Source organism: Sarcophilus harrisii, chromosome 1 (assembly GCF_902635505.1).
Source record: "Sarcophilus harrisii chromosome 1, mSarHar1.11, whole genome shotgun sequence".
NCBI lineage: Eukaryota > Metazoa > Chordata > Mammalia > Dasyuromorphia > Dasyuridae > Sarcophilus > Sarcophilus harrisii.
The window spans coordinates 618,660,873-618,687,157 of record NC_045426.1 but is presented as its reverse complement, the minus strand read 5'-3'; the positions used below and the strand labels follow the sequence as shown (position 1 = coordinate 618,687,157).

Below are 26,285 nucleotides of genomic sequence, written 5' to 3'. Positions count from 1 at the left end.
TACAGCTAGGCCAACTTCATTTGCATTTTTCCCCTTAAATTCTTTTAAAATTCTTGACCTTTTGTTTTTCCCAGATAAACTTTGTTATTTCTTTTTCTAGTTCTGAAAAATAGTTTCTTGGGAGTTTGATTGGTATGGCACTGAATAAGTAGATTAATTTAGGTAGTATTGTCATTTTTACCCATAAGCACTGGGTATTTTTCCAGTTGATTAGATCAGACTTAATTTGTGTGGAAAGTGTTTTGTAATTGTATCCATATAGTTTCTTACTTTGCGTTGGCAGTTAGACTCCCAAATATCTTAGATAATAATCTACAGTTATTTTAAATGGAATTTCTCTTTGTATCTCTTGTTGCTGGGCTTTGTTGGTAACAAATAAAAATGCTGATGGTTTATGTGGATTTTGTGTCCTGCAACTTTGCTAAAATTGTGAATTATTTCTAATAGTTTTTCAATTGATTCTTTAGAATTCTCTAAGTATATCATCACATCATCTGCAAAGAGTGATAATTTGTTTTCCTCATTACCTACTCTAATTCCTTTAATTTCTTTTTCTTCCTTTTTTGTTAAAGCTAACATTACAAATACTATACTGAGTAGTAATGGTGTTAGTGGGCAATCTTGTTTCACCCCTGATCTTATTGGGAATGACTAGCCTTGCTAGCAAATCGATCTTACTTGAAACTTTATGCCTCAATTTCTCTTTATTGCAAAATTTTTATCACAATAGTTTCTTGAGTAAATGAAATAATTAAAAATGTACTTATTGAAAAACTGATTTCAGAAGAAAGAAAAACTAGAAATTTAGATGGAAAAAAGAGCTTAACTGTAGAGAAAATTTTATTTTAATGGGCCACAACTAGCAACTATCTCTGTCTGAACCTGTTATATTTATGATTAGAGAATAAATTCAAATTCCTCTTAATTAGATAGCTATTTATTTTTAATACACGTTAGCTTGATGAATCATGTTGGGAGAGAAAAATCAGAACAAAAAGAAAAAAACCATGGGAGAGAAAAAAAAAAACCCAGGAAAAAATGAACATAGCATGTGTTTAATTTACATTCAATCTCCTTAGTTCTTTTTCTGGATGCAAATGACATTTTCTAACCAAAGCCTATTCAGATAGCCTTGGATTAATTAGATAGTTTCAAAGACTTGGGCTTGGTTTTTCTTCTACTATTCCCTAATTGTTCCCCTGCTTCTCTGACTGAATCTGAATATGAGTGGGATTAGTTTTAGTCTTGAGTCACCCCTATCAGTTTTGCCCAAGTTTTTTGGATTGGGGATTATTTATACTTAGACATATATGAAAGTGGTGTGAGAAATGAAGCAAGGTTATACCATCACCTCTAATAGCCATTACACACATTTATGAGCCCATCAATAAATAAATGTCGGCAAAGCAAGTGAATCTAAGCTCAGTGCTATAAGGATAGTTGTGGACTATATCGAATCAAAATAAGACCTATCTCAAGGTTGGGTTGCTCATTTTTGCTGGTGATTGCTGTCAAAATCCTATATCTCTTAGCAGTTCTTGTGGGAAACTTGGCTGTTCTAAGGAGGAGGTTAGTCTTCACTTAGTGACAACAAGCATGAAAGAGCCCCATATAGTGCACACAGTGGATTTTTTCCCTCTGGATCCAAGATGAGCATTTGCTCAGTCCTTTGCAGCTGCAGACCACAATCCTCTACCAATTCTAGGCTAAGGTTCAGTTCTTCATCAATCAGGGAGAGAATTTCTGGCGGGAGGATGAAGGTACTGTGGAACTGATTGAAGTTTGTCTCCAAGATGCTTTTCACCTAAAATAACAAGATTAGAATTAATTGGTCCTGGGTAGGGAGAGGTGTATGTGGTTTGTTTAAGGGAGTGACATCCTGCCTTCTTCAGTGTTATGAATGAGTCCTCACTATTCATAGCATAGGTATTATTGTTAAGTATAGTAAAACTTCAGTCAAGTTACTATATTATTTCTTCTGATTGCAATACACTAATTTACAATGAGAAAAAAGGTGGAGACAAAAGGGATTGAGATTTACACTAGTAATTTTTAATTAGATTCCTACTACTTTGTTCTTCACCCAGCCCAGATCCATATCAAGATCTCTAGGTACTAATTTCTATCTCCCTTCTTTTAGTCATGATTTATAATTTATCTTTCATAGGTGAAATTCATTTATAACTATTTTCTCAAGACACTTTTCCTATCAAAGTCAAGAATTTGTAAAATTTGCTTCAGTGCTAGAAGGAATTTATGACTCCACCTCGTACTATTAATGATTAAACAAGAATTCCTTCTACAATACCCCTAACAATTGGACTCCATATTCTGTCTGAAGACTTCTAGTGGAGAAAGCTCCCTATGCCTTACAATTAGCCAATTTTCTCTTTGGATAGTTATAATTGTTCTTCCCTACAGTGTCAACATAGACTGACCCAAGAAGAGGTAGAAGCTAAGAAACTATTGGGAAAAGAAGTTCTATTATCCTCAAAGTATCTCTTCTTGGAGGGCTGAGCAGGAAAAAAGGCAAGTGATTCCTTAAAAGTCATAAGAGACTCCCTTCCTCTGTCCCCTAATATCAAAGAAAACTATCATCTTTGATTTTTCTATCAGAACTGTGCTGTTATCCTTGCTTTTTCACATTCTTTCCTTCTCTCCCACCGCACATGGCAGTATTTCTCTGCACTTTCTTACCAGCTTCAGTTGCTGAGATAGGATCTTCTTCTCCAAGGACTGGGCAAGTAGATCATGTTGATTGTCACTCAGAGCTAAAAACAGAGCAAATATGACAAGGGGTCACCACTAAGGAATATATTTGGGTTTAAGGAGTCTCATATTCCCTTCCCCTCCTCCCCCCAATTTTGTAACTACCAGATCCTTGTACAGTTAGTGAGGAAGAAATCTCAGGGCCAATGAACAAGGATACATGCTTTCATTCATTCATAAAATATTAAAGTTGAAAGGGACTTCAGAGGTTGTCAACAAATCATTTCCTTTTAAATAAAATCTGATTGAAAACTTCTCCAAGACAAGGAAAATGTCTTATTATAAGTATGATTTAGACTATAGTACCTATATCATTATAGTGTTTGATAAATTATTTATTGAATAAATGAGTTAAAGGCACAGGAAATGGATGAATGAAGTATATACAACTTGTGTTCTTCACTAAGTCCAAATGCTGTGTGCATATAAATGGCAAAAATAGTCATAGAAAGATTTAGAAATAAGATTGAACATGGTGTTATAGGAAATACGTGTTAGGGCAGGGAAGAGAATTTTTTCCAGTGCCTCTGTCTCTGTAGATTTTCTACTTCTTCAAAGTCTTCCAAATTTTTAATCATTATACCTGCTAAAGCTTCAAGGAGGTAGAGAAATCCAGTTATGTAACCATTCACTGGGGAGTCTGAGGAATCTTGCAAATTGCTTAGAATTGTGTTCCCAGGGCCTTCCATCTTCCCCCAAATTCCTGAATCCAAAACATGCAGCAGCTTTAGGAGAAGAAGAAAAGGAAAGATGATTTGTGGGTTTGACATCATATTTCTCTACTGCCACATCAGTCTTCCTTAATTTCCACTTGCTATACTTCACAGTGATTAGTGTGGCACTGTTTGGATGGGTAGGGTTTGAGTGATCAGAGATAAATTTTATAGGCCCATAAATATTTGGGATACCTTATCTTATCCTTAAGCCATCTCCTTCATTTTATCACTCATATATTCCTTGGATTCTATTATCTTCTCATCTATCTTTGAATTCTTAATCATTTATCTGGGAACAATTCTCTCACCTTGTCCTCTAAATCCTGAAGTGCAGTTCTGTTTCCCAGAAGGTCATGGAGGGCACAGAGCAAGGTGGTCCTCTGCTTTCCAGGCATCCTAACCAAGTCCTTCTTCTGAAAAGTCACTTCTTCCAGTAGTCTTTGGAAATCTGTCATTAGGTAAAACTTGTTGAGAACAGATCTTTCATTTTTGGCCTGTCTGTGATGAATAAACCTTTCCTCAGTTAATATGCAATTTATTATCATCCTCCTATTTTGTTGTAAGAAAGATATATCTATTCATACAAATATTACATGAATATGATCCTAGATCTATTGAAAACACTTGGAAGAGAGGGCAGGAGGAGACCAGAATAGCAAAGTCCCATGGCCATAAAAAAGTCCTGGATAGCCCTGGAGAGAAAGAAAATAACTTTCTAGGTATAAGGAAAGCTAAAATTTAAATGATTTGAGCTATAACAGTTAAGTAGGGGAAAGATAATTTATACTTAGGAGATTGCATTTCTCATTCTAACAGGGATTTTATACTGTTTATAAACATGATAAAGTATACTAGTTTTTAAAAATAAAAATATTTTATAGTTGTAATATTCAGTACTAATATGATACTGCTCCATCCAGCAAGCCATCTATGAAGATAGAGATAATAAGGACATAGACATAGACAGAGTGACAGAATCAGAGACAGAAAAACCGAGAGATGGAGATTTTTGGTAGTTGTACATATAATGGTAGTGAGAAATAAGAGCTAAGTACATTGACTTCTGGCCTTTTCCTCAATATTTCTTACCTGGAATTTTTTCCCTACTCACTCTACATCTGGGATTCATTGGATTCCTTCAAGTCTCTTCTAAGACCCAGCCTTAGAAAAAGAGACTTTCCCAGTCTTTCTTCATACTGGTTAACTATAATTTATCTTATCTTGTTCATATATAATTGTTTGCATGTTGTTTCCCTTAGAAGATTGTGACCTCCTTGAGGGTAAGTTCTGTTTTTTGCCTTTTCTTGTATCCCTTATATTTAGCATAATACCTAGGATATGGTAGACTCCCTCCTTCTCTATTTGTTTGTCTCTCCTCCCCTCACCATTTGTCTCTACCTTTCTTTCCATTTTTGTATTTCTCTGTTTCTTTCACTGTTCCTTTCTCTGTCTTGCTGTCTCTCTCTGACTGTCTCTTGGTTTTTCTGTCTGACACTCTGTCCCTATCTCTGTCTGTTTGTCTCCTTATTCTTTTTCTTATCAGAGATGGCTTGCTGGATAGGGTAGTTTTATATTGGCTATTTTATAATATAAAGACAAAATATATCGATAAAAATAAAAAGACAAAAGAAAAATGATCCCATTCTCTACCCCAAACTTGGACACTACCAACCCCTTACTCTTTGGCAGTTATTCCTGTCTTGTTGCTTCCATCCAAAGCCTTGCTGTGTCTCTTCTATGGTCTCAAGGAAGAGGCTGAGTTTTGGATAATCTTTCCACTCTAATTTCTCCTCCATGCCACGCATAGACCCCAAACCTAACAAAATCCAAGCAAACTTCAATTAGGAAACTCAGAGATTTCATTTTTTTATTACCTCTAAACATCCATTTCTATCAGGAAGAATGGCTCTTAGATTTCTTTGGATAGCTCCTGCTCAAGGGTTTTTTGTAGATATTAGGTTATATGTATAGTCAGATCTGCTATAAACTATATATTCCTCAAAAGTATCCTGCTATGCAAAATCATGTAATAAAAACCACAGGGCTTATGGAAAAAATGGGGTTATGCACCAAGCTGAGAAACTTCATCAGTGCTACATAAAAAAAGATGTATACTTAATAAAATCAGTTAAGAAACATATAGAATAACATCCTCAGCTTTGAGCTGCTATTTGCCCTAAACCTTGGAATGAATGAGCCAGTTGGACAGGCCTTGGTGATTCTGGGCTGGACACCATGGCAAATGGCACCAGTAGAGGTACAGAACAGCTCTCCTCTAGAAGATATAGACAATCACTACAGCATTTTATCTTGAAAACCACAAAGTTTGCAGAAAGTATCAGAAAGGTTGAGTTTAAGAGTTATTGTAAATTAAAAGTAAACTCAAAATTCAAGTGATGCTCAAATGGTTTTAAATATATCAATTTCATTTGGAACAAATTCAAATTTTTGAAAGTTGTTATAGCCAAATTGAATGGATGTAGAATAATCACTTGAACTTGACTATTTTCTAGGTCAAATTAAAAAAAAAACTAAGCTCTGGTGAGGACTTAACAGCAGGGGGCACCAAAGTCCACCAGTGGTAGGACAAGCCTTAGTTCCCCTTCATATGCTACAAGTATTCCTGGATTGCATATGTGGAGTTTAACTTCTATCCAATAGAGTAGTGAGAGAGACTTGAGTGTGTGGTAAAATGATCCTCTTCATCAGGGACTTTTAGTACAATCATAAGATCAGAGGATTTAGAAACATGATATAAAGTTTCACCTACTCCATCTTATAGGTGATCAAACAGAACTAAGGTCATTTGGGTTCAAACATCATTTGGGTATATACTCTACTCTATTTGGATATATTACTCTTCTCTGGTGTCGTATCTTTGGCTGAGAGGTGACTCTAGTTTTTGTAGGTTATTCTATAGAGTTTTAGAAATGTTGCACCTGAGAGACAGCTGATTGGTGCAGTGGATAGAGCACCAGCCCTGAAGTCAGGAAGACCTGAGTTCAAATCTAATCTCAGACACTTAACACTTCCTAGCTGTGTGATCCTGGGCAAGTCACTTAACCCCAATTGCCTCAGCAAAAAGTAAAAAAAGAAAGAAAGAAAAAAAGAGAGAAGCAGCATCAAGTTGGAAATCAGTTGGAAAGTGAAAGGTGAATAGTCTAGTGAAAGATTAAGTGGTGTGTTGTTGGAGTAATAGTGGGCTATTAGAGAGAAATAAAGAAGGCCCAACCCTAGATGTTAAGTCACTGTAGATTTGTTGTCTAGTTCACAAGCATTTATCAATCTCTCTACTAGTGGAAGTCTAGCATCTACACCCATTGTTAGGGACTTTCCTTCTGAGAATTTCCATATATGCCATGTCAGCTGGTAGGGTGGACCCAGGAGGTAAAAGGGGGCTTGGCCTCTGAGGCAGGAGGTTGTATTTTACAAGTGTTAAAATCTTTTCTTAGGATGCAGCACTAACTCCAGGTGTCTCTCTTCTGCGGATCTACCTGTGCAGTACTGAGTGGGCTAGGCACAGGGTAATCCCTGAGGAGAGTAAATATAAATAACCAGCTTTGAGTTCATAGGTAAAGAAGGATGTGGAGAGAAGTACAGAGAAGTAGAGAGAGGCAGAGATGTACAGAGATTCAGAGATGCAAAAAGATCCTGAGGTTACAAATAGCACCTAAACAGGAACAGGAAGGGTCAGGGGCCTCATGAGTTTGGCTGGTCCGATCATGGGAAGGGAGACAAGACTCCAAGCCTGATACAGCAAGCCAAAAGTCGATGTGACATCACAGGAAGAGGTAGTGGAAAAGAAGCAGGAAGTAGATAGATTTACAGACAGAATTAGGATGTATGTCACAGAAGGCAGCAAACAAAGGGAAACAGAAAGCAAGGATTTGGCATGTTTGATAGCTCCCAGGAAAGAATTTGGGTCCTATTAGAGTGGAAGAAATTTAAGAAATTGAAAGAGGCAGTTAACATTTAAAGGGTTGAATCTCTATATGTTAAGGAGCTGCTGGCTTTCCTAACCTCTAGCAGTATATTCACACCAAATAATTGGAAGACTATTGCTAAAGTCTGCCTTACACCTGGGGAGTCTCTGCAATGTATGACTATTTTCAGACTTAGCAAAAACAAAACAAAACAAAACAAAAAACAACCAACAAATAAACCTTTGCAAATAGGGCCTAGATGAACCTTTCCCTGATTTTGTGGTGGCTGTTGAGGGGTTAGTAGGTAAAGGAAAAGCAGCTGGTCTTATTCAGAAATTAGCTAGAGAATACCCTAACACTCATTGCCAGAAAGCCATGTCCTCCTTAGATAAGGATGCAAGCCTTGAGGAGATGATAAAAAGATGTGAGAATGTTGACTATCAGTATCTTTCAAACTTGAGCTTGCAAGCTCCTGTGTCCAGGTGCTCTGTTGAACAAGAACCACTGCTTGATGAGGCAGTGGCCTGAGATGTCTGATGGCCTGAGATTAAGCAAACTGGCAATCAGTAATCTCCGAGGGAGAGGTTACAAGTATGGATTACCATACCCTGCAAGGGAAGGCTCAATAGCCTCATTAGAGATGGGAAGGCAGGAATGCATAATGGGTCAGGGTATAAGTTTGCCTGTGATCATGCCTGGTGACACAGCTGTGCAAGTTAGAGAGCTAGACGGGTGGATGTGGATAAAGGTTTACAGGATAGAAGACCATATCCTATGAAAACAGGGCTTTAAGCATCAGAGAACATTCAAAAGGTTTGTTGAAAGGATGAGGGCCCTTAGAGGGCCAGGATATTTATGTCTTGCAGGTCTTGATGGGGAAGGCCCCTAGATTTCAGAAGGATTCTAGAAATACCAACCACTTAGTCAACCTGAAATCACCTTAGACCTGATCTTGACTTTTGGTATCAGATGCTGCTGCTGCTGCTGCCTACACGTCACTCCCCCCTCTTCAGTCTGGATCCCATTGGGTAGATCTAGCTATACTCCCCTTGTCAGCCTGAAGTAATTCCAGAAGATGAGACCTTGTCCCTTTGCCATAGATAAATCTGGGTCTGACTGCTTGAAGTGCCCCCTTATAGAAAACTTGGGGAAATTCTTCTATAGCTCTGGTACCAACATCAAACATAATTCCCTTCTCATCCCTTTTATTGCATTTTTGTACTTTTTCTACTTCAAGCCTATGTTTTATATGTAGATATATTTTTATATTTTTAATATCAAAGCTGGTTTTATTAGTGGTCCTCGTTAAACAGAAAGGGGGATATGTTAGGCACTTTCCTTCTGAGAATTGCCATGTATGCCATATCAGCTGACAGGGTGGACCTAGGAAGTAAAAAGGGTTTGGCCTCTGAGGCAGGATGTTGTGTCTTACAGGTTACAGGTGTTAAGATCTTTTCTTAGGACACAGCACTAAGTCCAGGTGTCTCCCTTCTACAGATCCATCTACACAGTGCTGAGTGGGTTAGGTACAGGGTAATCCCAGAGGAGAATAAATATAAATAATCATAGTCCATAGGCAGAGAAGGATTCAAAGAGAAGAGAGATTCAGAGATGCAGAGAAATGTAGAGACATACACTTGCTCTTGCTTCCTGCTAACCCCTGCTGAGATTACTAATAAAGAAAGGGCTGTTTGGAACCTTAAAGTTGGCTCATCTTCATGTCTATTGGGGAAGATTGGTATGTATGGCCCTGGTAATCAGTTGCCTCGGTGGGAGAGGTTACAACTCATGAAATCACAGATTCTTTAAACATAGTATGTAAGTATTGAAAAAATGTATCACATAGTAAGTATGTGAGGTTTGAATAAACAACAAATATATATATCTATAACAAATGTATCACATAATAAATATGCAACATATTGAATAAATAGCAAATGTATCACATAGTAAGTATGTGAGGTTTGAATAAACAACAAATATATATATATATATATATATATCTATAACAAATGTATCACATAATAAATATGCAACATATTGAATAAATAGCAAATGTATCACATAGCATGTGAAGTATTGAATCAATAACAAATGTATAAGTATGTGAGGTATTGAATAAATAACAAATGTATCTTTGGGCCTGAATAAACCTGCAACCTGAATCTAAGAGGACAAGAGATCAAAGGGGAACATAGCCATTTGGTTAGAAAGTAATATAGGGATCCAGTTGGAAGTTCCTTCAGATGTCATTTGGGTTAATTATCTCATGTTGCAGATGAAAAAACTTTCCCAATATTCTACAGGAAATAAAGAACAGAGTTGAAATGTGAACCCAGAATCATTTGATTTTGGTCAGTATTGTTACCACAGTACACTGCCTCTTCTAATATTTACTGGAATCCCTTATGGAATGAGCAAACCACTTTACAAGTATCAATATGCTGTAGATGTGAATTGAATTTATATAATAATACTCATAACCACAGGAGATAGACTGAAGTCTGTTAATAAAAGAGAGGAAGTCTATTGGAATGTTTTCACAAAAAGCAGATATCTCTATTTTCCATTTCCTCCAAATAAATCAGATCACTTAATGTATTTTTTCTTGATTCAACTAATAAGAGAGAAAACACAAGTTATCCAGATAAGATACTGAATCATAATTTTTCACAATGTTTAGCATGCAAAGGAGTCCCTACCTTAATCTTGGGGCAGATTAGCCTTTCTCCAGTTCCTTGGAACACAATGTCTATTTGTAGGTTGTTGCATAGGGTAGCAGGGGAAGGGAAATCAAGAGAGTACTTGAGACTTCTCCCATGGCCCCAAAACCTAGGGAGAAAGTTTTACCCACTCCCTACACCCACAGCATCCACAGGCTCTCATGAGCTGAAGGATCACCGTTTTTGATTCAAGAACTTCAGGCTTTATAATCTTTTCTTAACTATGTAGGGGAAGGTCATGGTTGATTAGTCGGATTAGGGAAACTAGAGAGAATTTAGAAGAATCTTACCTATTTCCGTATGAGATTGTTCCTCTTTACTCCAGGGAGAAAAAGCTGCAAATGGGGATAGAGGCTAAGTATTTGTATGTGAGACTCAAGCTGTAGTCAATATCCTCCTGCTCCCATAAGACATACCACCCTCTTGCCATTCCATAAATGGAGAAAGAAAATCTTCTCTTCTTCAGTGCCTGAGGCAGTGAAGTTCAAAAAAGATCCACTAAGTAATTATTAGGCACTGGAGGGAGACTTGAAGGAATCTCACTGTGAGGGAAGGTCATGGTTAATCAGTTGGACTAGAGGAACTAGAGAGAGTTTAGATTAGTTTTCCTTATTTCCACAGCAGTTTTAGATAGGAAACTCCTGAGAGAATGATCTGTAAATAGGGAATAGAGGCTAAGTATTTGTGAGATTCAAGCTCTAGTCAGTATCCTCCTGCTCTCATCAGACATACCACCCTCATTCCATTCTATAACTGAAGAAGGAAAATCTTCTCTTCATCCTCAGGGCCTGTGGCAATGAGATTCAGAAAGCATTCACTAAGTAATTGTTGAGCACTGAAGAGGAATTTGAAGGAATCTCAGTGGTACAGAAAAATTAGCTTATTTGGAGGAACAGCTTAAGACATCTTTAATCAGGGATTCAGGAGGGTTTCATGGGTGGGTGGGAAGAGCCCAGAGCTTTGTTACTTACTTTTCTTATATTGAAATGTATTCTTCTCGTGATCAGGGATGTGAAGAATGACTAGATAAAATTAGGAACCAGAAAAAAAGAATAATGATTATTATTCATTCCAAGAATCCTTCTGGATCCCAGCAAACACCACGTGACCTAACCTCTCACGTTATTTATATGACAACATGACTTTCCCCCCTCTAAGTCCCTTCCTTAACCCTTGGGGAAGATCAGCCTTTCTCCAGTTCTTTGGAACACAACTTGTCTTATTTGTAGATTGTTGCATAGGGTAGCAGGGGAAGGAGCATCAAAAGAGTACCTGAGCCTTCTCCCATGGCCCCAAGCTATCAATAATTCCACTATTACAGATTTATTCTTTTGGGAAGGATATTGCTGGTTTTCTGTATTCTCTTCTAATGTTCAAATATTCCCTGGTAAGTATATCCAAGAGTTTAAGCATAAGTTAGTTTCTTAGAACTATTTCTTTCTGGATAACTAGGTGATTTGAAGAGGGAGAAAGAAAGGCTTTCAGAACTTGGGGCATTGCTTAGGGAGGAGAGGTCTGACTGGATAAAAGGATGGCTCTGGACAGGCAGGGAATATCACTGGCTTCTTGGCCTCCTGGGAGACACCCAAAGAGGTGGGGAGGATTGGGAAGAAAGATGGAAAATGAAACTTTGCCTATTCTGTTATTTACTGATTTCTGAGATGAAATCTCCAAGTGCCTCACTTAGCCTTTTACTCATCTTAAAGTTCAGGAAGACATCTCTCAACTTCCCTGGATTAAGAAGGAGTCCTAGTATGAAGATATATGGTAGGATGTATAGAAGTAGAGCTTCCTGGGAGGCAGTTAATTATTCCCTATCCCATTCTCTCCTATTACCCCTTTTTCCAAAACACAGCTAAGCTGAACATTGAAAGATTCACAGATTTAGAATAGAGAGGGATCTTAGAATCATCTAGTCCAATCCCCTCATTTTACAAGTGAGGAAACAGACCTGGTGATGTGAAAGGACTTGATAAGGTCATGGTCAGTGTCAGAGGCAAGAGTTAAACTCGGGTTCTTTAACTATAGAGCCCACTCCCTTTCCACATTTTCGTCACCCTTCATTTTACTATCTCCATTTACTATACCAACTTACCCCATTTCTCCTCCTGGATAAGTAGCTTCACTGCCCTATAAGCCATGATACTGCCTTTGGGGATAGAGACTGACTTTTGTCTGTTCAAGTGGGCTCCGCTTTTGTCCTGTGGAGGGAAAATGAGGCCCACAAGGAAGCTGAAGCTCTGGATCTGACAGACTTCATTGTAAACATCCAATGTTTTTTATTGTTCCATCCTTCCCTCCCTCCCTCCTTCCCTCCCTCCTTCCCTCTCTCCTTCCCTTTTTCCTTCCCTCTCTCCTTCCCTTTTCCTTCCCTCTCTCCTTTCCTTTCCTTTCTCCTTTCCTTTCCTTTCCTTTCCTTTTCTTTTCCTTTTCCTTTTTTTCCTTTTCCTTTTCCTTTTTTTTCTTTTCCTCCCCTTGCATTGCAAGTGGTGGCAGGGGGCTGAGAAGAGCTAGAAACAATCCATGAATTGCATGGGATAGTGAGAAAAGAGATGAAGCCAAAGTTTGAGTGACTGGGTTGCTGGGGACAATTCATAGAGTACTTCATAAATTATTATTAGAATTTGTATTCTACAGATTATGTAATTTAACATTATTATTTTAAATATGAGGAAACTGAGGCCTGGAGAGGGAGAATACTTCAACCAAGATCATAGAGATAGTTAATTGTAGAGTTATGACTTACATCCAACTCTCTTGACTCTTGACTGTATGAAAAATCTGAATACTTTGAATGTAGTACTTCCCAGGAACACTGTGTTGGCCTGAACTTAGTCAACCCAACTCTTGTTCCACACTGCTTTGTGTCAGCCTCAGATCCAGGCTTTGAGGCCTCTGCTCCCTGCCATCTGTCCCAGGGACTTCTATAGTGATCCAGGGGCCATTCTCAGGCCAGCTTCACCACAAATTTCCAGACTCTATTTTCTGTCCAGATATCTCCAAGTTGCATCTGCTTAGAATCTGATTTTCTGAGCCTCAGAGGATTCAGTACCACCATCTGTCACAAATTAAGTCTAATTGTTTGCCTATCTCAATGAACTTTCCAGTCACTGATAATCTGTTTGAAATCATTCCTTAAAAGTTAACATACACTAACTTCCCATTGTACTCTATATCCCAGGGATTCTGAACCCCAAAACTGTTCCCTATCCTCCTTTACTTCCTTTCTCATTTCCATGCTCTTAAGCTTTAGTCCTTCAGTGTCATACTTTGCTCTCTGGAATGGGTGAACTATAATTAACATATTTGTTTTCATCTGAAAATTTTTGCTATTTTATTCCTTCCATCTTCTGGTTTCTTCTTGATGACAGAGTCTCTTTAGGTAGCCTTTCCAGTGCCAGTCGTAAATTTATTCATACCCTCTGATTCACTGGTTATAGTGGGACAGTCAGAATTTTTCTTTTTCTTCCCTTATATTTGCATATTGCCCTCTACCATTGGGAATGGCGGTGGTGGTGATGGCAGTAGTGGTGATGTATGTCACTCATTACATATTTGTCATCTATCAAGACTCTGATATCTGTAATGTACTGACCACAAAGGCATTCTCATCATCTTCTTCAATGAATTTAGTGACTTGCTCAGGGTCTTCTCTTTACTTCAGCTCTTGGAGTACTATACTAGAGAATTTTGACATAAATATTAATACTTCCATAAATATTCTAACCTCTTAGTTCCTCAGTTTACATATTACCAGTGACCTACTCCTTTATTTTACCTCAGTTACACAGAGATGATCATTTTCTTGATCTTGCTATCATCCACAAATATTCCACTCATATGAACTCTGAAAATTCTTTGATGTGATTAAAATGTTTTATCATCTGTCTTTCTGCCTAACAAGCCCCGTTCTTCATTTTCATTGTGATGATTAGTCTCTCTATCCTTCATTTCTTGCAGGGGTCATCACCTCTGAACTTGATATATTCTCCTTCCTTTTCTTTCATCACTTAGTGAACCCGTTCAGCTCTATACCAGCCTCCATATTCAAATCTCTTGATTATTTTATTATAGACCTGCTGCTGCTAAAAACTCAGTCTTGGATTACTCCTACCATTCACTGTCTTGATTCCTTTTCCCAAGTTACTGAATGGAACTAGAGAAAGTCATATAAACATGCCTCCTATTTTGCTTTCTTGAACTTTTTCTTTGAGATGTTTTTTGTTGCTACCTTCTGTACAATATTGTGAATTTTTGTCCATAGTTATCCAGACACTCCATGTATAGAGTTGCCTTTTGGATTGTTGAAAAAGAGTATTTGCAATGGCTATAAAAGCCATCTGATAAGTCCCTGTGTTACTTTATTTTGTACTCCAAGGTCAAACTTTTTTGTTGTTCCAATTATCTTTTGCTTTCCTACTTTAGCCTTCTAATCCCTTATGTTTTTGGATATAACATTTTTGGGGTGTTATTTCTAGAACATGTTGTATGTCTTCATAGAACTGATCAACTTTGGCCTTTTTGGCATCAGTTGGTTGACTTGTGTTACTATGATATTGAATAGTTTGCTGCGGATTTGAACAGATATCATTCTGCCATTTTTGAGATTATAACCTATTACTTTTTTTCTCACCCTTTTATTGAATATGAGGGCTACTCCATTTCTTCCAAAAGATTCTTGTTCACAGTGGTAGATGTATTGATCACTTGAATTAAGTTCACCCGTTCCCATCTATTTAAATTCAAGGACATCTAAGATATTAATGTTAAACTTTCCATCTCCTGTTTGACCATATCCAGTTTATCCTTGTTCATAGATCTTACATTCCAGGTTCTTATGCAATACCAATCTTTAAAGAATTGAGCCTTCATCACCAGACACATCTAAGAGGTGAGCTTCCTTTTATCTTTGGTCCAGCTGCTTCAATTTTTCTTCATCTACTTGTAGCAGTGCTCTACTCTTTTTTAGTAATAAGTTGTACACCTTCCAACCTGAGAGGCTCATTTTCCACTATCATATTTTTTTGCAATTTAGTACTGTCCATGGGATTTTCTTGACAAAGATATTGGAATGTTTTGCCATTTCCTTTTATAGTGGATCACCTTTTGTCAGAATTCTTTACTATAACCTGTCCATTTTGAACAAGTTTGTACAGCATAGCTCAGAGTTTCATTGAGCTTTGCAAACCACTCTGCCATGACAAGGAATGGATTGCATTATCATCTTCATTTAAATAATTCATAGGTCTATCCTTAAACTCTCTCCTGATTTCTATTTTGCTTATAAACCCATTAGATATCTTGAACTAGATATTTCTTTTTTTTTTATTTTTTATTTTTTATTTTTATTTTTATTTAATAGCCTTTTATTTACAGGATATATACATAGGTAACTTTACAGCATTAACAATTGTCAAACCTCTTGTTCCAATTTTTCACCTCTTACCCCCCCCCACCCCCTCCCCTAAATGGCAGGATGACCAGTAGATGTTAAATATATTAAAATATAACTTAGATACACAATAAGTATACATGACCAAAACATTATTTTGCTGTACAAAAAGAATCAGACTCTGAATTATTGTACAATTAGCTTATGAAGGAAATCAAAAATGCATGTGTGCATAAATATAGGGATTGGGAATTCAATGTAATGGTTTTTAGTCATCTCCCAGAGTTCTTTTTCTGGGTATAGCTATTGAACTAGATATTTCATAGATATCTCCAACTCATATGTCCAAAATTGAACTTAGGTTTCTTAAATCTCTTCACTCTTATTACTATTGAAGCACCACCATGCTTCTATTGATCGAGGTTCCCAACCTAGAAATTATTTCTGACTCCTCATTGTCACTCACTGCACATATCTAATCTATTATCAATGATTATTTCTTCCTTCATATTGTCTCTCATACATTTTCCTTCTTCTCTACTCGCATAGCTGCCACCTTTTCACTAAGGCTCTTATCACATCAAGTATGGACTATTTCAATAGCCTGATAGTTATTATTATTATTGCTTTTGCCTGAAGTCTTTCCCTACTTAAGTTTATTCTCCATTTGCCAAAGTGATTTTTCTAGAGTATGGCTCATATTATATTACTTTCCTACTTAATAAACTTTTGTGATTCCCTATTATCCCCAGGAACAAATATCTTCCTATTTAGCTTTTAAATTCTTTTATAGAAATGGACCTTTTCTTCCTTTCTTAACTTCTTTTACTTTGCTCCTTTCTACATATTCAGTGATACTGGTCTTCATGCTTTTTCTAACACAAGATGCTCTATCTCATGCCTGGAATGCTCTCCTTCCTCATCTCTGGCTCCTGGCTTCGTTGCTTCATTCATATTAATGTCTGCAAAAATCCTTTCTCAGCCTCCCACAGTTCTAATATGTTTCCTCTGGCATTACCTCCCTCTTACATTGAATGCAGAGGTATAGCTAGCTTAGTGAATAAAGTTGGTCCTGAAGTCAGGAAGGTTTGAATTAAAATCCAACCCCAGTCATTTACTAGTTCTGTGATGCTGGGCAACTTACCTTCTATCTCCCTCAATTTCCTCAACTGTACAAAGGGATAATAATAGCACTTACCTTCTTGTATTGTTGTGACTCAAATGAGTTAATATTTACAAAGTGCTTATCACAATGTGTGGTATGTAGCAGGTAGTTAATAAATAAATTTCCTTCTTATGTAGCTTATTTCAACATATTTATTTATATTTTGTCTTCTTCATCAGACTATGCCCTCCTTGATTACAGGGCAATTTTAAAAAACATTTCTTTATGTTTCCATAGCTTAGAGCACAGAGTCTGCCTTATACATGCTTAATAAATGCTTACTAATTGGCCATTCTGAATTGCTCACATTTCCACCAACCCTTTTTGCTTCTCCATAATAAAATTTAAAAATAGGTTGAATTCTCACTATCTTGATCTTGTGTATATAGTAAATGATAATTTTTAATATCAAGATTTTAAGATTATGTGTTTAGAACCTGAAGATAGTTTATAGAAATAGCTAGTCCTATGTCCCACCATGTTGAAAATCTCATGGGTAGGAAGAATTTGATATAAGACTCAGACCAAAGTTCTTGTCCATACATCTAGCATTTTTCACTCTAAACTTTTGTTGCTTTTCTTGTATTGGTTGGAATCCTGTATTGTTGTTTTTTAATTGAATTTTATTTTCAGATCCTATAATTTTGCATCAACCAGACTTCTGGATATGTTTAGTCTTGGACATGGTTTATGTGGGTTAGATTCAATTTAATGAACAGTATACGGGGAAGTGTGACCTACATGTGAGAAGTATTATGAAAGATAGCCTCCTCATAGTGATCACTTATATTTATGTAGCTCTTTCAGATTACAAAGAAAATGTTTTCATCCTAACATGTTTAGTACCTAGTGTTTCCTGTGAGAAGCTCAGTACATCACAAACTCTCTGAGCCTCAGTTTCCTATTTGTGAAATGAAGATTAAATTTTTACTATCTATCTCCTAGGACCTTGGTAAGGAACAACCTTTGTAAACATCAAAAAAGTTAGAGAAATGTGAGCTGTTCTGCAAATGTTAAGCTTATTTTGTAGGTGAAGTAACTGAGACTTAGAAAATTTAAATGATTTTCTTATAATCATTCAGCTAGTAACTTAGAGAAACAAGTTCCCCTGACTCCAAATCTAGGGCCTATCCAAATCTCAGACCTGGGTCTGAGTCTTGTTTCAGCTTCTTCCTATTCATGACATTTTCATCATGATGGGGCAAAAGATTAGCTATTTCTGTAAACTACCTTTGGATTCTTAGCATATAAAATCTCAATTTTAAAAATGGTTTATCATTCACTGAGTATACAGTATTATGACATGATGTTTATGATATCTTGAAACTACTGAGCCCCTTCTGGGTGGCTCATACCCTGCTCCCCAGGCTAGAGTGACATCAGAAGGCTAAAATGCCCTTTATTAGCATTTCTAATGAGCGTAAATGCAGTGGGAAAAGCAGGAGGCCTGGAATTACAGAGACCTGCATCTGAATGTTAGATGTTCAGACATTTACTTATTGTGACTATGATCTGCCTTTTCAGGACCACAGTTTCCTCACAGGTAAAATTGACAATCATGTATCATAGAATGAGACTTGTGAGAGATCTTATAAGACAGTAAATCCAAAGATTTCATTTTACAGATGAGAAAATTAAGGCACATAGAAATTAAATGATTTACCATTGATATAACGACCCTTATATTACCTACCTTACAAGGTTGTTAAACTAGTATACAAAGATGAGATTCCATTATTGGGGAAATCTCTTTCAATTCATAGAACAGAGGAATTGTAGCTTCTTTCATCTTGTAAACAAACCTTTATACACATATCTATTGATCTCTCTCTCTATATATATCTAAATTTATATCTATAAATATTCTAGTCTAATTTGAATTTAGTGCTACCTACCCAGAATGAGACTCTCTAGTTGTGAAGTTAACTTTAGTTAGGGCAGGCTGGTTGCTTTCTTCTTATTCTTATTTCCTTAGTTTGGGCAGGTTCTATACCTGTACATTTGATATTCTGGACAAGGTTAATTTCCCATCACCACCAATATTGCTGCTGCTCTGGATAACAGGAGAGTTCAAGACTTCCACAGCCTCTATCACCACAAACAGGTCTTCCCTTCGATTCCAACACTCCAAAAGGAAAGAATGCTCTGGTTGTAACAGTTTCCTGAGGGAAATAAGTAAGAAACATGAGGATAGATGTGGAGAGAGGTCTTTGCTTCTTTTTGGGGGACATTCTCCTCCTTAGGACATTGCAGAAGATATGTAGTATTTAAACTTTTGTAATATCTAGATCTCTTGGTATAACTTAAAGAAAGGATTCATGGATATTGAACCTAAGACTTTTAGGTGAGAGACGATTAAGGAAACAGACCAGCTCTAATTCCCATAATCTTTAGATATTGCTCTGCTGCTTAATGGGCATAATTGGTCTTAGATATAGATAACTCAGGTGGCATCCTGATTATGTGGTTTGGGAGACAATAGACGGACCCAAACACAAAAATATTTCTCCCTTATCATCTAGATTTGCACTGTCAGTCACTGTGAGCTAAATGATTTTAAGTATTGAAAGCCTTTGATAAGTACAAATATGACATCTGGTGTGCTAAAAGACTCCTCCATATATAATTCTGAAGAGTGAGACATAAAACAGCTTAATTTTATTGAAGAAAGAGGAAACAAAGGCAACTGAAAACAGGATTACCATAGATTTATACTCATATAGTTGGAGAAAAGAGGGATGTAGCAAAGAAGATGGGGGTATGAGTAATGGAGATATGTGTTGGGGTGGACATTGAGGATAGGCTGTGAATAATTTTTAATTTGAGAAGGTAGCCCAGATCCCCTCCATGTCCCAGTGGGCATAGTGCTAGATTAGAGGCAGTCACACATTATGGAAAATATCCTGATTTTAGAATCAGAAGATTAGATTCCAGTTCTAACCTAGATATGTGACGCTCCTTCAGCTGTCCAATCTTTCAGTTTCCTCATCAGGAAATGGAAATGATAATATTTACATTACCTACATTGTAAAGATAGGTTTTCAAAAACTTCAATCCCCTTATAAACATGTACTAGGATACAGCTTCCACTTAAAAGGTGTGGAACATATGCCAAGAATAACACATATTTTCTTAGTGCTTTGGGGTTGTGATTTCATCACATAAATCCTATGAGTTTTGTAAGGATCTTATTACTCCCCCTTTACAGAAGAGGAAACTGAGACCCAGAGAAGTTAATTGCTTTGCCCTTGGTTACACAGTGGATCATAGCACATTATAGCCCATTTATTTTTTGTTGGGTCACAGACTTATGACTGGAGTTAAAGTGTTGGTTCTTGGATTTGAATCCAAATTATCTAACTTCAAGTTCTGTTTTTCCTTTCTTATTTGGGAAGAGTTAGCAGTGGCTTCTGAAAAGCCTCAAAAGAGGCTTTTGCTACTTCCCTGGAAATCTTCCCCAATAACCTGAGGATCAGGATTAATATAATATATATAATAATATATAATTAATATAATAATAATTCCAATGGAAAAAACCTAATAGTCTCTCCATCTCCCAGGATCTAATCTCTATCCCTTCTGTCCGTTGGCCTTACCTATTCCTCTGCATATTTGTCCACATGACCTGAGGGACATTAACAATCTGTACTTCCAGGAAGGACTTATGGGACCTTGTAACCTCAGCGGACACCCCAATCGTTACTCCTGCATTAAAATCCATGTCAGTCTTCAACTTTCCATCCACAGTGAAAGAGAATTTAAAGGGTCCTGTATAGGTCAGTTCTATAAGAGAGAGAAAAACAGAGGCCTGATATTATGCTGAGAGCCAGTAGGTCTCCAAACAGGTGGCAGAATGGACATGACCTGGGTTTGAGCCTACCCTAGATTACATTGAAGAGTAGATGATGTTTAGTCCATAGATTTATAAAATCATACCCTTAAAGTTGGTGTGGGAGATTAGTACCTTATCTTCACATTATAGAAAGGGAAACTAAGTCACAAGGAGTGAAATGATTTGCCCAGGGTCACTCAAAAAGCAAATGTGTGTTTTTCACTTATTAATCAGGTCATTTGGGTTATATTCCATGCCTGGAATAGATTCTTTTCTTCATCACATACGTATTTTTTTGTGATCAGTTATTCCCTCTCTAATATTTCCAATCTTGGCCCTTCAGCCTCTAATTGAAGCCTTCCAGTGATGGGCAACTCAGTATTAACCAATCTCAATCAGTCTCTGAACAATCACTTATCAAGAGACTGCTATGTAACAGAAATAGGCAGGCATATCCCTCACATAGAAAAAAAAAATGAAGCCATCTCTCCCTAAGCAGAATGTTCCATTTCATTTCTTTGTATCTCCAGTGCCTGGGAGAGTGAATTGCAAATGTTTAAATGCATATCTGTTTCATTAAATTTATGTTGTGAGTATATCTGTGTTTCCTTTTTTTTATCAGATCATAAATTCCTTGGAATCAGCTTCTGTGTGCTATCTTTGCACCAATCATGGGACCTTTCATAAACCAGGCTCCAGATAAATTTATCTATCTTCAATTGAACTGAATCGGTTTCTTTTTCTCTTCTGTTCAACTTATCAAGACTTTCTCTTGACTGAAAGACTGATTAAGTTATGGAAGCTGAAGGATAAAGTTTATGAGCAATTATTTGTTCATTCAATATTTATTGTTAAAATAGCTAGCATTTATATACCACCTATTCTGTGCCAAGGAGTAGCTAGATGAACAGTGAGAAGATAAGATTTATCTTCCATAGTTAAAATCTGGCTTCAGACACTCACTGGCTATATCATTTTGGATAAGTCAGCTACCTTCGTTTCTTCACTTGTAAAATGACCTAGAGAAGCAAATGGGAAACTACTATAATATCTTTGCTAAGGAAATCTTAAAATAGATTTGCAAAGAGTTGTATACAACTGAAAAATGACTGAACAATAACAATTCTATGCCAGGCACTGTGCTGAATATCTTAAAAGTATTATCCTCATTTTATTCTCACAATAATCCTAAGAGATCTAACAGAGGAGGAAGTAAATTGCTTGAATAGTCCCATTTCAGAAAAAGAAATAGAACAGGCAATTAAACAACTCCCTAAAAAAAAATCCCCAGGACCAGATGGATTTACATGTGAATTTTACCAAACATTTAAAGAACAATTGGCCCCAATGCTATATAAATTATTTGATAAAATAGGGAATGAAGGAGTCCTACCAAATTCCTTCTATGACACAGACATGGTACTGATACCTAAACCAGGTAGGCTGAAAACAGAGAAAGAAAATTATAGACCAATCTCCCTAATGAATATTGATGCTAAAATCTTAAATAAGTTATTAGCAAAAAGACTACAGAAAATCATCTCCAAGATAATACACTAATGATCAAGTAGGATTTATACCAGGAATGCAGGGCTGGTTCAATATTAGGAAAACTATCAATATAATTGGCCATGTTAATAACCAAATTAACAAAAACCATATGATCATCTCAATAGATGCAGAAAAAGCATTTGATAAAATCCAACATCCATTCCTATTAAAAACACTTGAGAGTATAGGAATAAATGGACTTTTCCTTAAAATAATCAGCAGCATCTATTTAAAACCATCAGTAAGCATCATATGTAATGGAGACAAACTGCAACCATTCCCAATAAGATCTGGAGTGAAACAAGGTTGCCCACTATCACCGTTACTATTTAATATTGTATTAGAAACGCTAGCTATAGCAATAAGAGCTGAGAAAGAGATTAAAGGAATAAGAATAGGCAATGAGGAAGCCAAATTATCACTCTTTGCCGATGACATGATGTATACTTAGAGAATCCCAGAGATTCTGCTAAAAAGTTATTAGAAATAATCCACAACTTTAGCAAAGTTGCTGGTTATAAAATAAACCCACACAAGTCATCAGCATTCTTATATATTACTAACAAAATCCAACAGTCAGAGTTTCAAATTCCATTTAAAGTAACTACTGATAATATAAAATATTTAGGAATCTATCTGTCAAGGGAAAATCAGAAACTTTATGAGCAAAATTACAGACCACTTTTCACACAAATTAAGTCTGATCTAACCAATTGGAAAAATATTAAATGCTCTTGGATAGGGCGAGCAAATATAATAAAGATGACAATATTACCTAAACTAATCTATTTATTTAGCGCTATACCAATCAGACTCCCAAAAACTATTTTAATGACCTAGAAAAAATAACAACAAAGTTCATATGGAAAAACAAAGGTCAAGAATTTCAAGGGAATTAATGAAAAAAAATCAAATGATGGTGGCTTAGCTGTACCAGATCTAAAATTATATTATAGAGCAGCAGTTACCAAAACTATTTGGTATTGGCTAAGGAATAGATTAGTTGATCAGTGGAATAGATTAGGTTCAAGGATAAAACAGTCAACAAATATAGCAACCTAGTCTTTGACAAACCCAAAGATCCCAGCTTTTGGGATAAGAACTTACTGTTTGATAAAAATTGCTGGGAAAATTGGAAACTAATATGGCAGAAACTAGGCATTGATCCATACTTAACGCCAGTACACCAAGATAAGGTCAAAATGGATTCATGACCTAGGCATAAAGAATGAAATTATTAATAAATTAGAGGAACATAGGATAGTTTACCTCTCAGACCTGTGGAAGGGGAAGGTCTTTATGACCAAAGCAGAACTAGAGATCATTACTGATCACAAAATAGAAAATTTCGATTATACCAAACTGAAAAGTTTTTGCACAAACAAAACTAATGCAGACAAGATTAGAAGGAAGCAATAAACTGGGAAAATATTTTTACAGTCAAAGGTTCTGATAAAGGCCTCATTTCCAAAATATATAGAGAATTAACTCTAATTTATAAAAATCAAGCCATTCTCCAATTGAAAAATGGTCAAAGGATATGAACAGACAATTCTCAGATGAAGAAATTGAAACTATTTCTAGTCATATGAAAAGATGCTCCAAGTCATTATTAATCAGAGAAATGCAAATTAAGACAACTCTAAGATACCACTACCCACCTGTCAGATTGGCTAAGATGACAGGAAAAATAATGATGATTGTTGGAGGGGATGCGGGAAAACTGGGACATTGATGCATTGTTGGTGGAGTTGTGAACGAATCCAACCATTTTGGAGAGTAGTTTGGAACTATGCTCAAAAAGTTATCAAACTGTGCATACCCTTTGATCCACAGTGTTACTACTGGGATTATATCCCAAAGAGATTATAAAGAAGGAAAGGGACCTGTATGTGCACGAATGTTTGTGGCAGCCCTTTTTGTAGTGGCTAGAAACTGGAAACTGAATGGATGTCCATCAGTTGGAGAATGGCTGAATAAATTGTGGTATATGAAAATTATGGAATATTACTGTTCTGTAAGAAATGACCAACAGGATGATTTCAGAAAGGCCTGGAGAGACTTACACGAACTGATGCTGAGTGAAATGAGCAGGACCAGGAGATCATTATATACTTCAACAACAATACTAGATGATGACCAGTTCTGATGGATCAGGCTATCCTCAGCAACGAGATCAACCAAATCATTTCTAATGGAGCAGTAATGAACTGAACTAGCTATGCCCAGAAAAAGAACTCTGGGAGATGACTAAAACCATTACATTGAATTCCTCAATCCCTATATTTATGCACACATGCATTTTTGATTTCCTTCACAAGCTAATTGTACAATAATTCAGAGTCTGATTCTTTTTGTACAGCAAAATAATGTTTTGGTCATGTATACTTATTGTGTATCTAAGTTATATTTTAATATATTTAACATCTACTGGTCATCCTGCCATCTAGGGAGGGGGGGGGGGTAAGAGGTGAAAAATTGGAACAAGAGGTTTGGCAATTGTTAATCCTGTAAAGTTACCCATGTATATATCCTGTAAATAAAAGGCTATTAAATAAAAAAAAAATCCTAAGAGATGAGTGCAATTGTTAACTTTATATTACACTTAAGGTAACTGAAGCAAACAGGGATTCTGAATCTTAGAATTAAGTGAAGTGTGTGAGACTGGATTTTACCTCCAATCTTCTTGACTCTAGGCCTAGTGCTCCATTCATTTTACCATCAAGCTGCTTAAGGATCCATTGTGTATAGAAAAGCAGTTGGTTTTCTGGAATGTGGCATTAGATAAATGGCCATTAAGGACAGTTTTAATTCAGGGCAATGAACTCAAGGAAAAGGGGAAATTTTAGATGTCAGTTACAAGCCAGCAGGAAAAATTCTTTTGGGCAAAATCTGAAAGGTGACTCCTTATGTGAATATTACATGTATCTGTAGTTCAGAACCTCTTGTGTGCACTGCCATTCACACCTGCAGATACCCTTTGTGGTTTACCTCCTCCCACTTTGTTCCATGTCTCAGACAAACTGTACCTGGGTTTATGGAACTTGGCTCCAGAATATCCATGAGTGACAAATCAGTAGGAATAAGAGGCTTTTCCCAAAAATGGCTGAAGATATGACTTCTCTTCTTCCTCATCAGACAGAAAGGGCGGAATTGGTTAGAGCTGTAGAAGCTGGTGACAGGTATTAGGTTTTTTGTACCCAGCTCTTTGACCACATTCTTGGCCTCTTTCTCAAACATGGAGGGCATGTTCCTAAAGAGACTAAAGGAGAAAGGAAAAATTAATCCCTCCTCCTCTCATTTTATGATATATGGCATTGTTACAACTATGTTTGTCTTTTTTCTTTTATAGCACATTTCTAGAATCAAGCAGTTTTGTAGGTCAATACTAAATCTGTTAAATAATTGATTTATATGAAAACATCTCTGAGTTACTATAGTAGGATGCAAATATGAAGAACTTACAATTTTAACCAATATTTATAGTCAAATTACAATATAGGGATAATATCTTCTTAAGGGAGAAAATGATTAGATAAGGGAATAAGACAAAAATACATTGTAAAAGCTTTCTAATTAAATGGAATAGTAAATTTTTGAGAAAAGAAAGAGGATTGGACAGTTTTCTCTAAGACATGATATAAATATGTATATTTTCTGAAAATTTCTGAAGTTTCAAGAGTGCAGAGCCAAATTTAAGTGATTGTATCAAATTATATATCTATATATAAAATCAGCTTCCATATTTATTTATCATGGAAATTTAGGTTTTGAGCATATTTTAGTAATAAGTTCTCAAAATTGGATTAAGGATTTATTAAGGTTTAAGGAAATTATTATGCAATAATTTCACTTTCTTTACCATTATTAATATAATTTATTTCCCTACTATTAAAGTATTTGTTTGATAATTTTAAAAGGCAGAAGAGCTCATTTTTTGGTTGGTCCCTCATAATTTTTTTTTTGGTGAGACATCCAAATGTCTCATATGTACATATGGTCAGTAAATTTACCTCGTTGTGAAGTAATTAGCATATATAATGAATATACGGCTGTAATTACTGTATTGGTGCCTAGTAAGATTAGTGAGAAATTAGATCAAGAGAATGAGGTCATAATAACTAAAAGTTCTCCTAAAAGATTGTTGGCGTACATAGACATTAACTCCATGAACCAAGACCACTAAAACTACTTCCTCTAGCAGATCATCACCA

General features: G+C 36.3%; 1 protein-coding gene across 1 annotated transcript; it reads right to left on the bottom strand.

The window, feature by feature from the left end:
• Positions 1 to 1,037: 1,037 nt before the first annotated feature.
• GSDMC (gasdermin C) lies at positions 1,038 to 25,678 on the bottom strand. Its single transcript, XM_031947347.1, has 11 exons — positions 25,101 to 25,678; positions 20,285 to 20,471; positions 18,682 to 18,850; positions 12,227 to 12,332; positions 11,103 to 11,153; positions 10,422 to 10,466; positions 5,158 to 5,301; positions 3,794 to 3,933; positions 3,353 to 3,494; positions 2,698 to 2,771; positions 1,038 to 1,804 (listed from the first exon to the last, which is right to left on the bottom strand). The coding sequence occupies exons 1-11, from the start codon at positions 25,318 to 25,320 to the stop codon at positions 1,571 to 1,573; spliced, it is 1,512 nt and encodes a 503-aa protein (XP_031803207.1). The 5' UTR covers positions 25,321 to 25,678; the 3' UTR covers positions 1,038 to 1,570.
• Between the last annotated feature and the right edge of the window lie 607 nt (positions 25,679 to 26,285).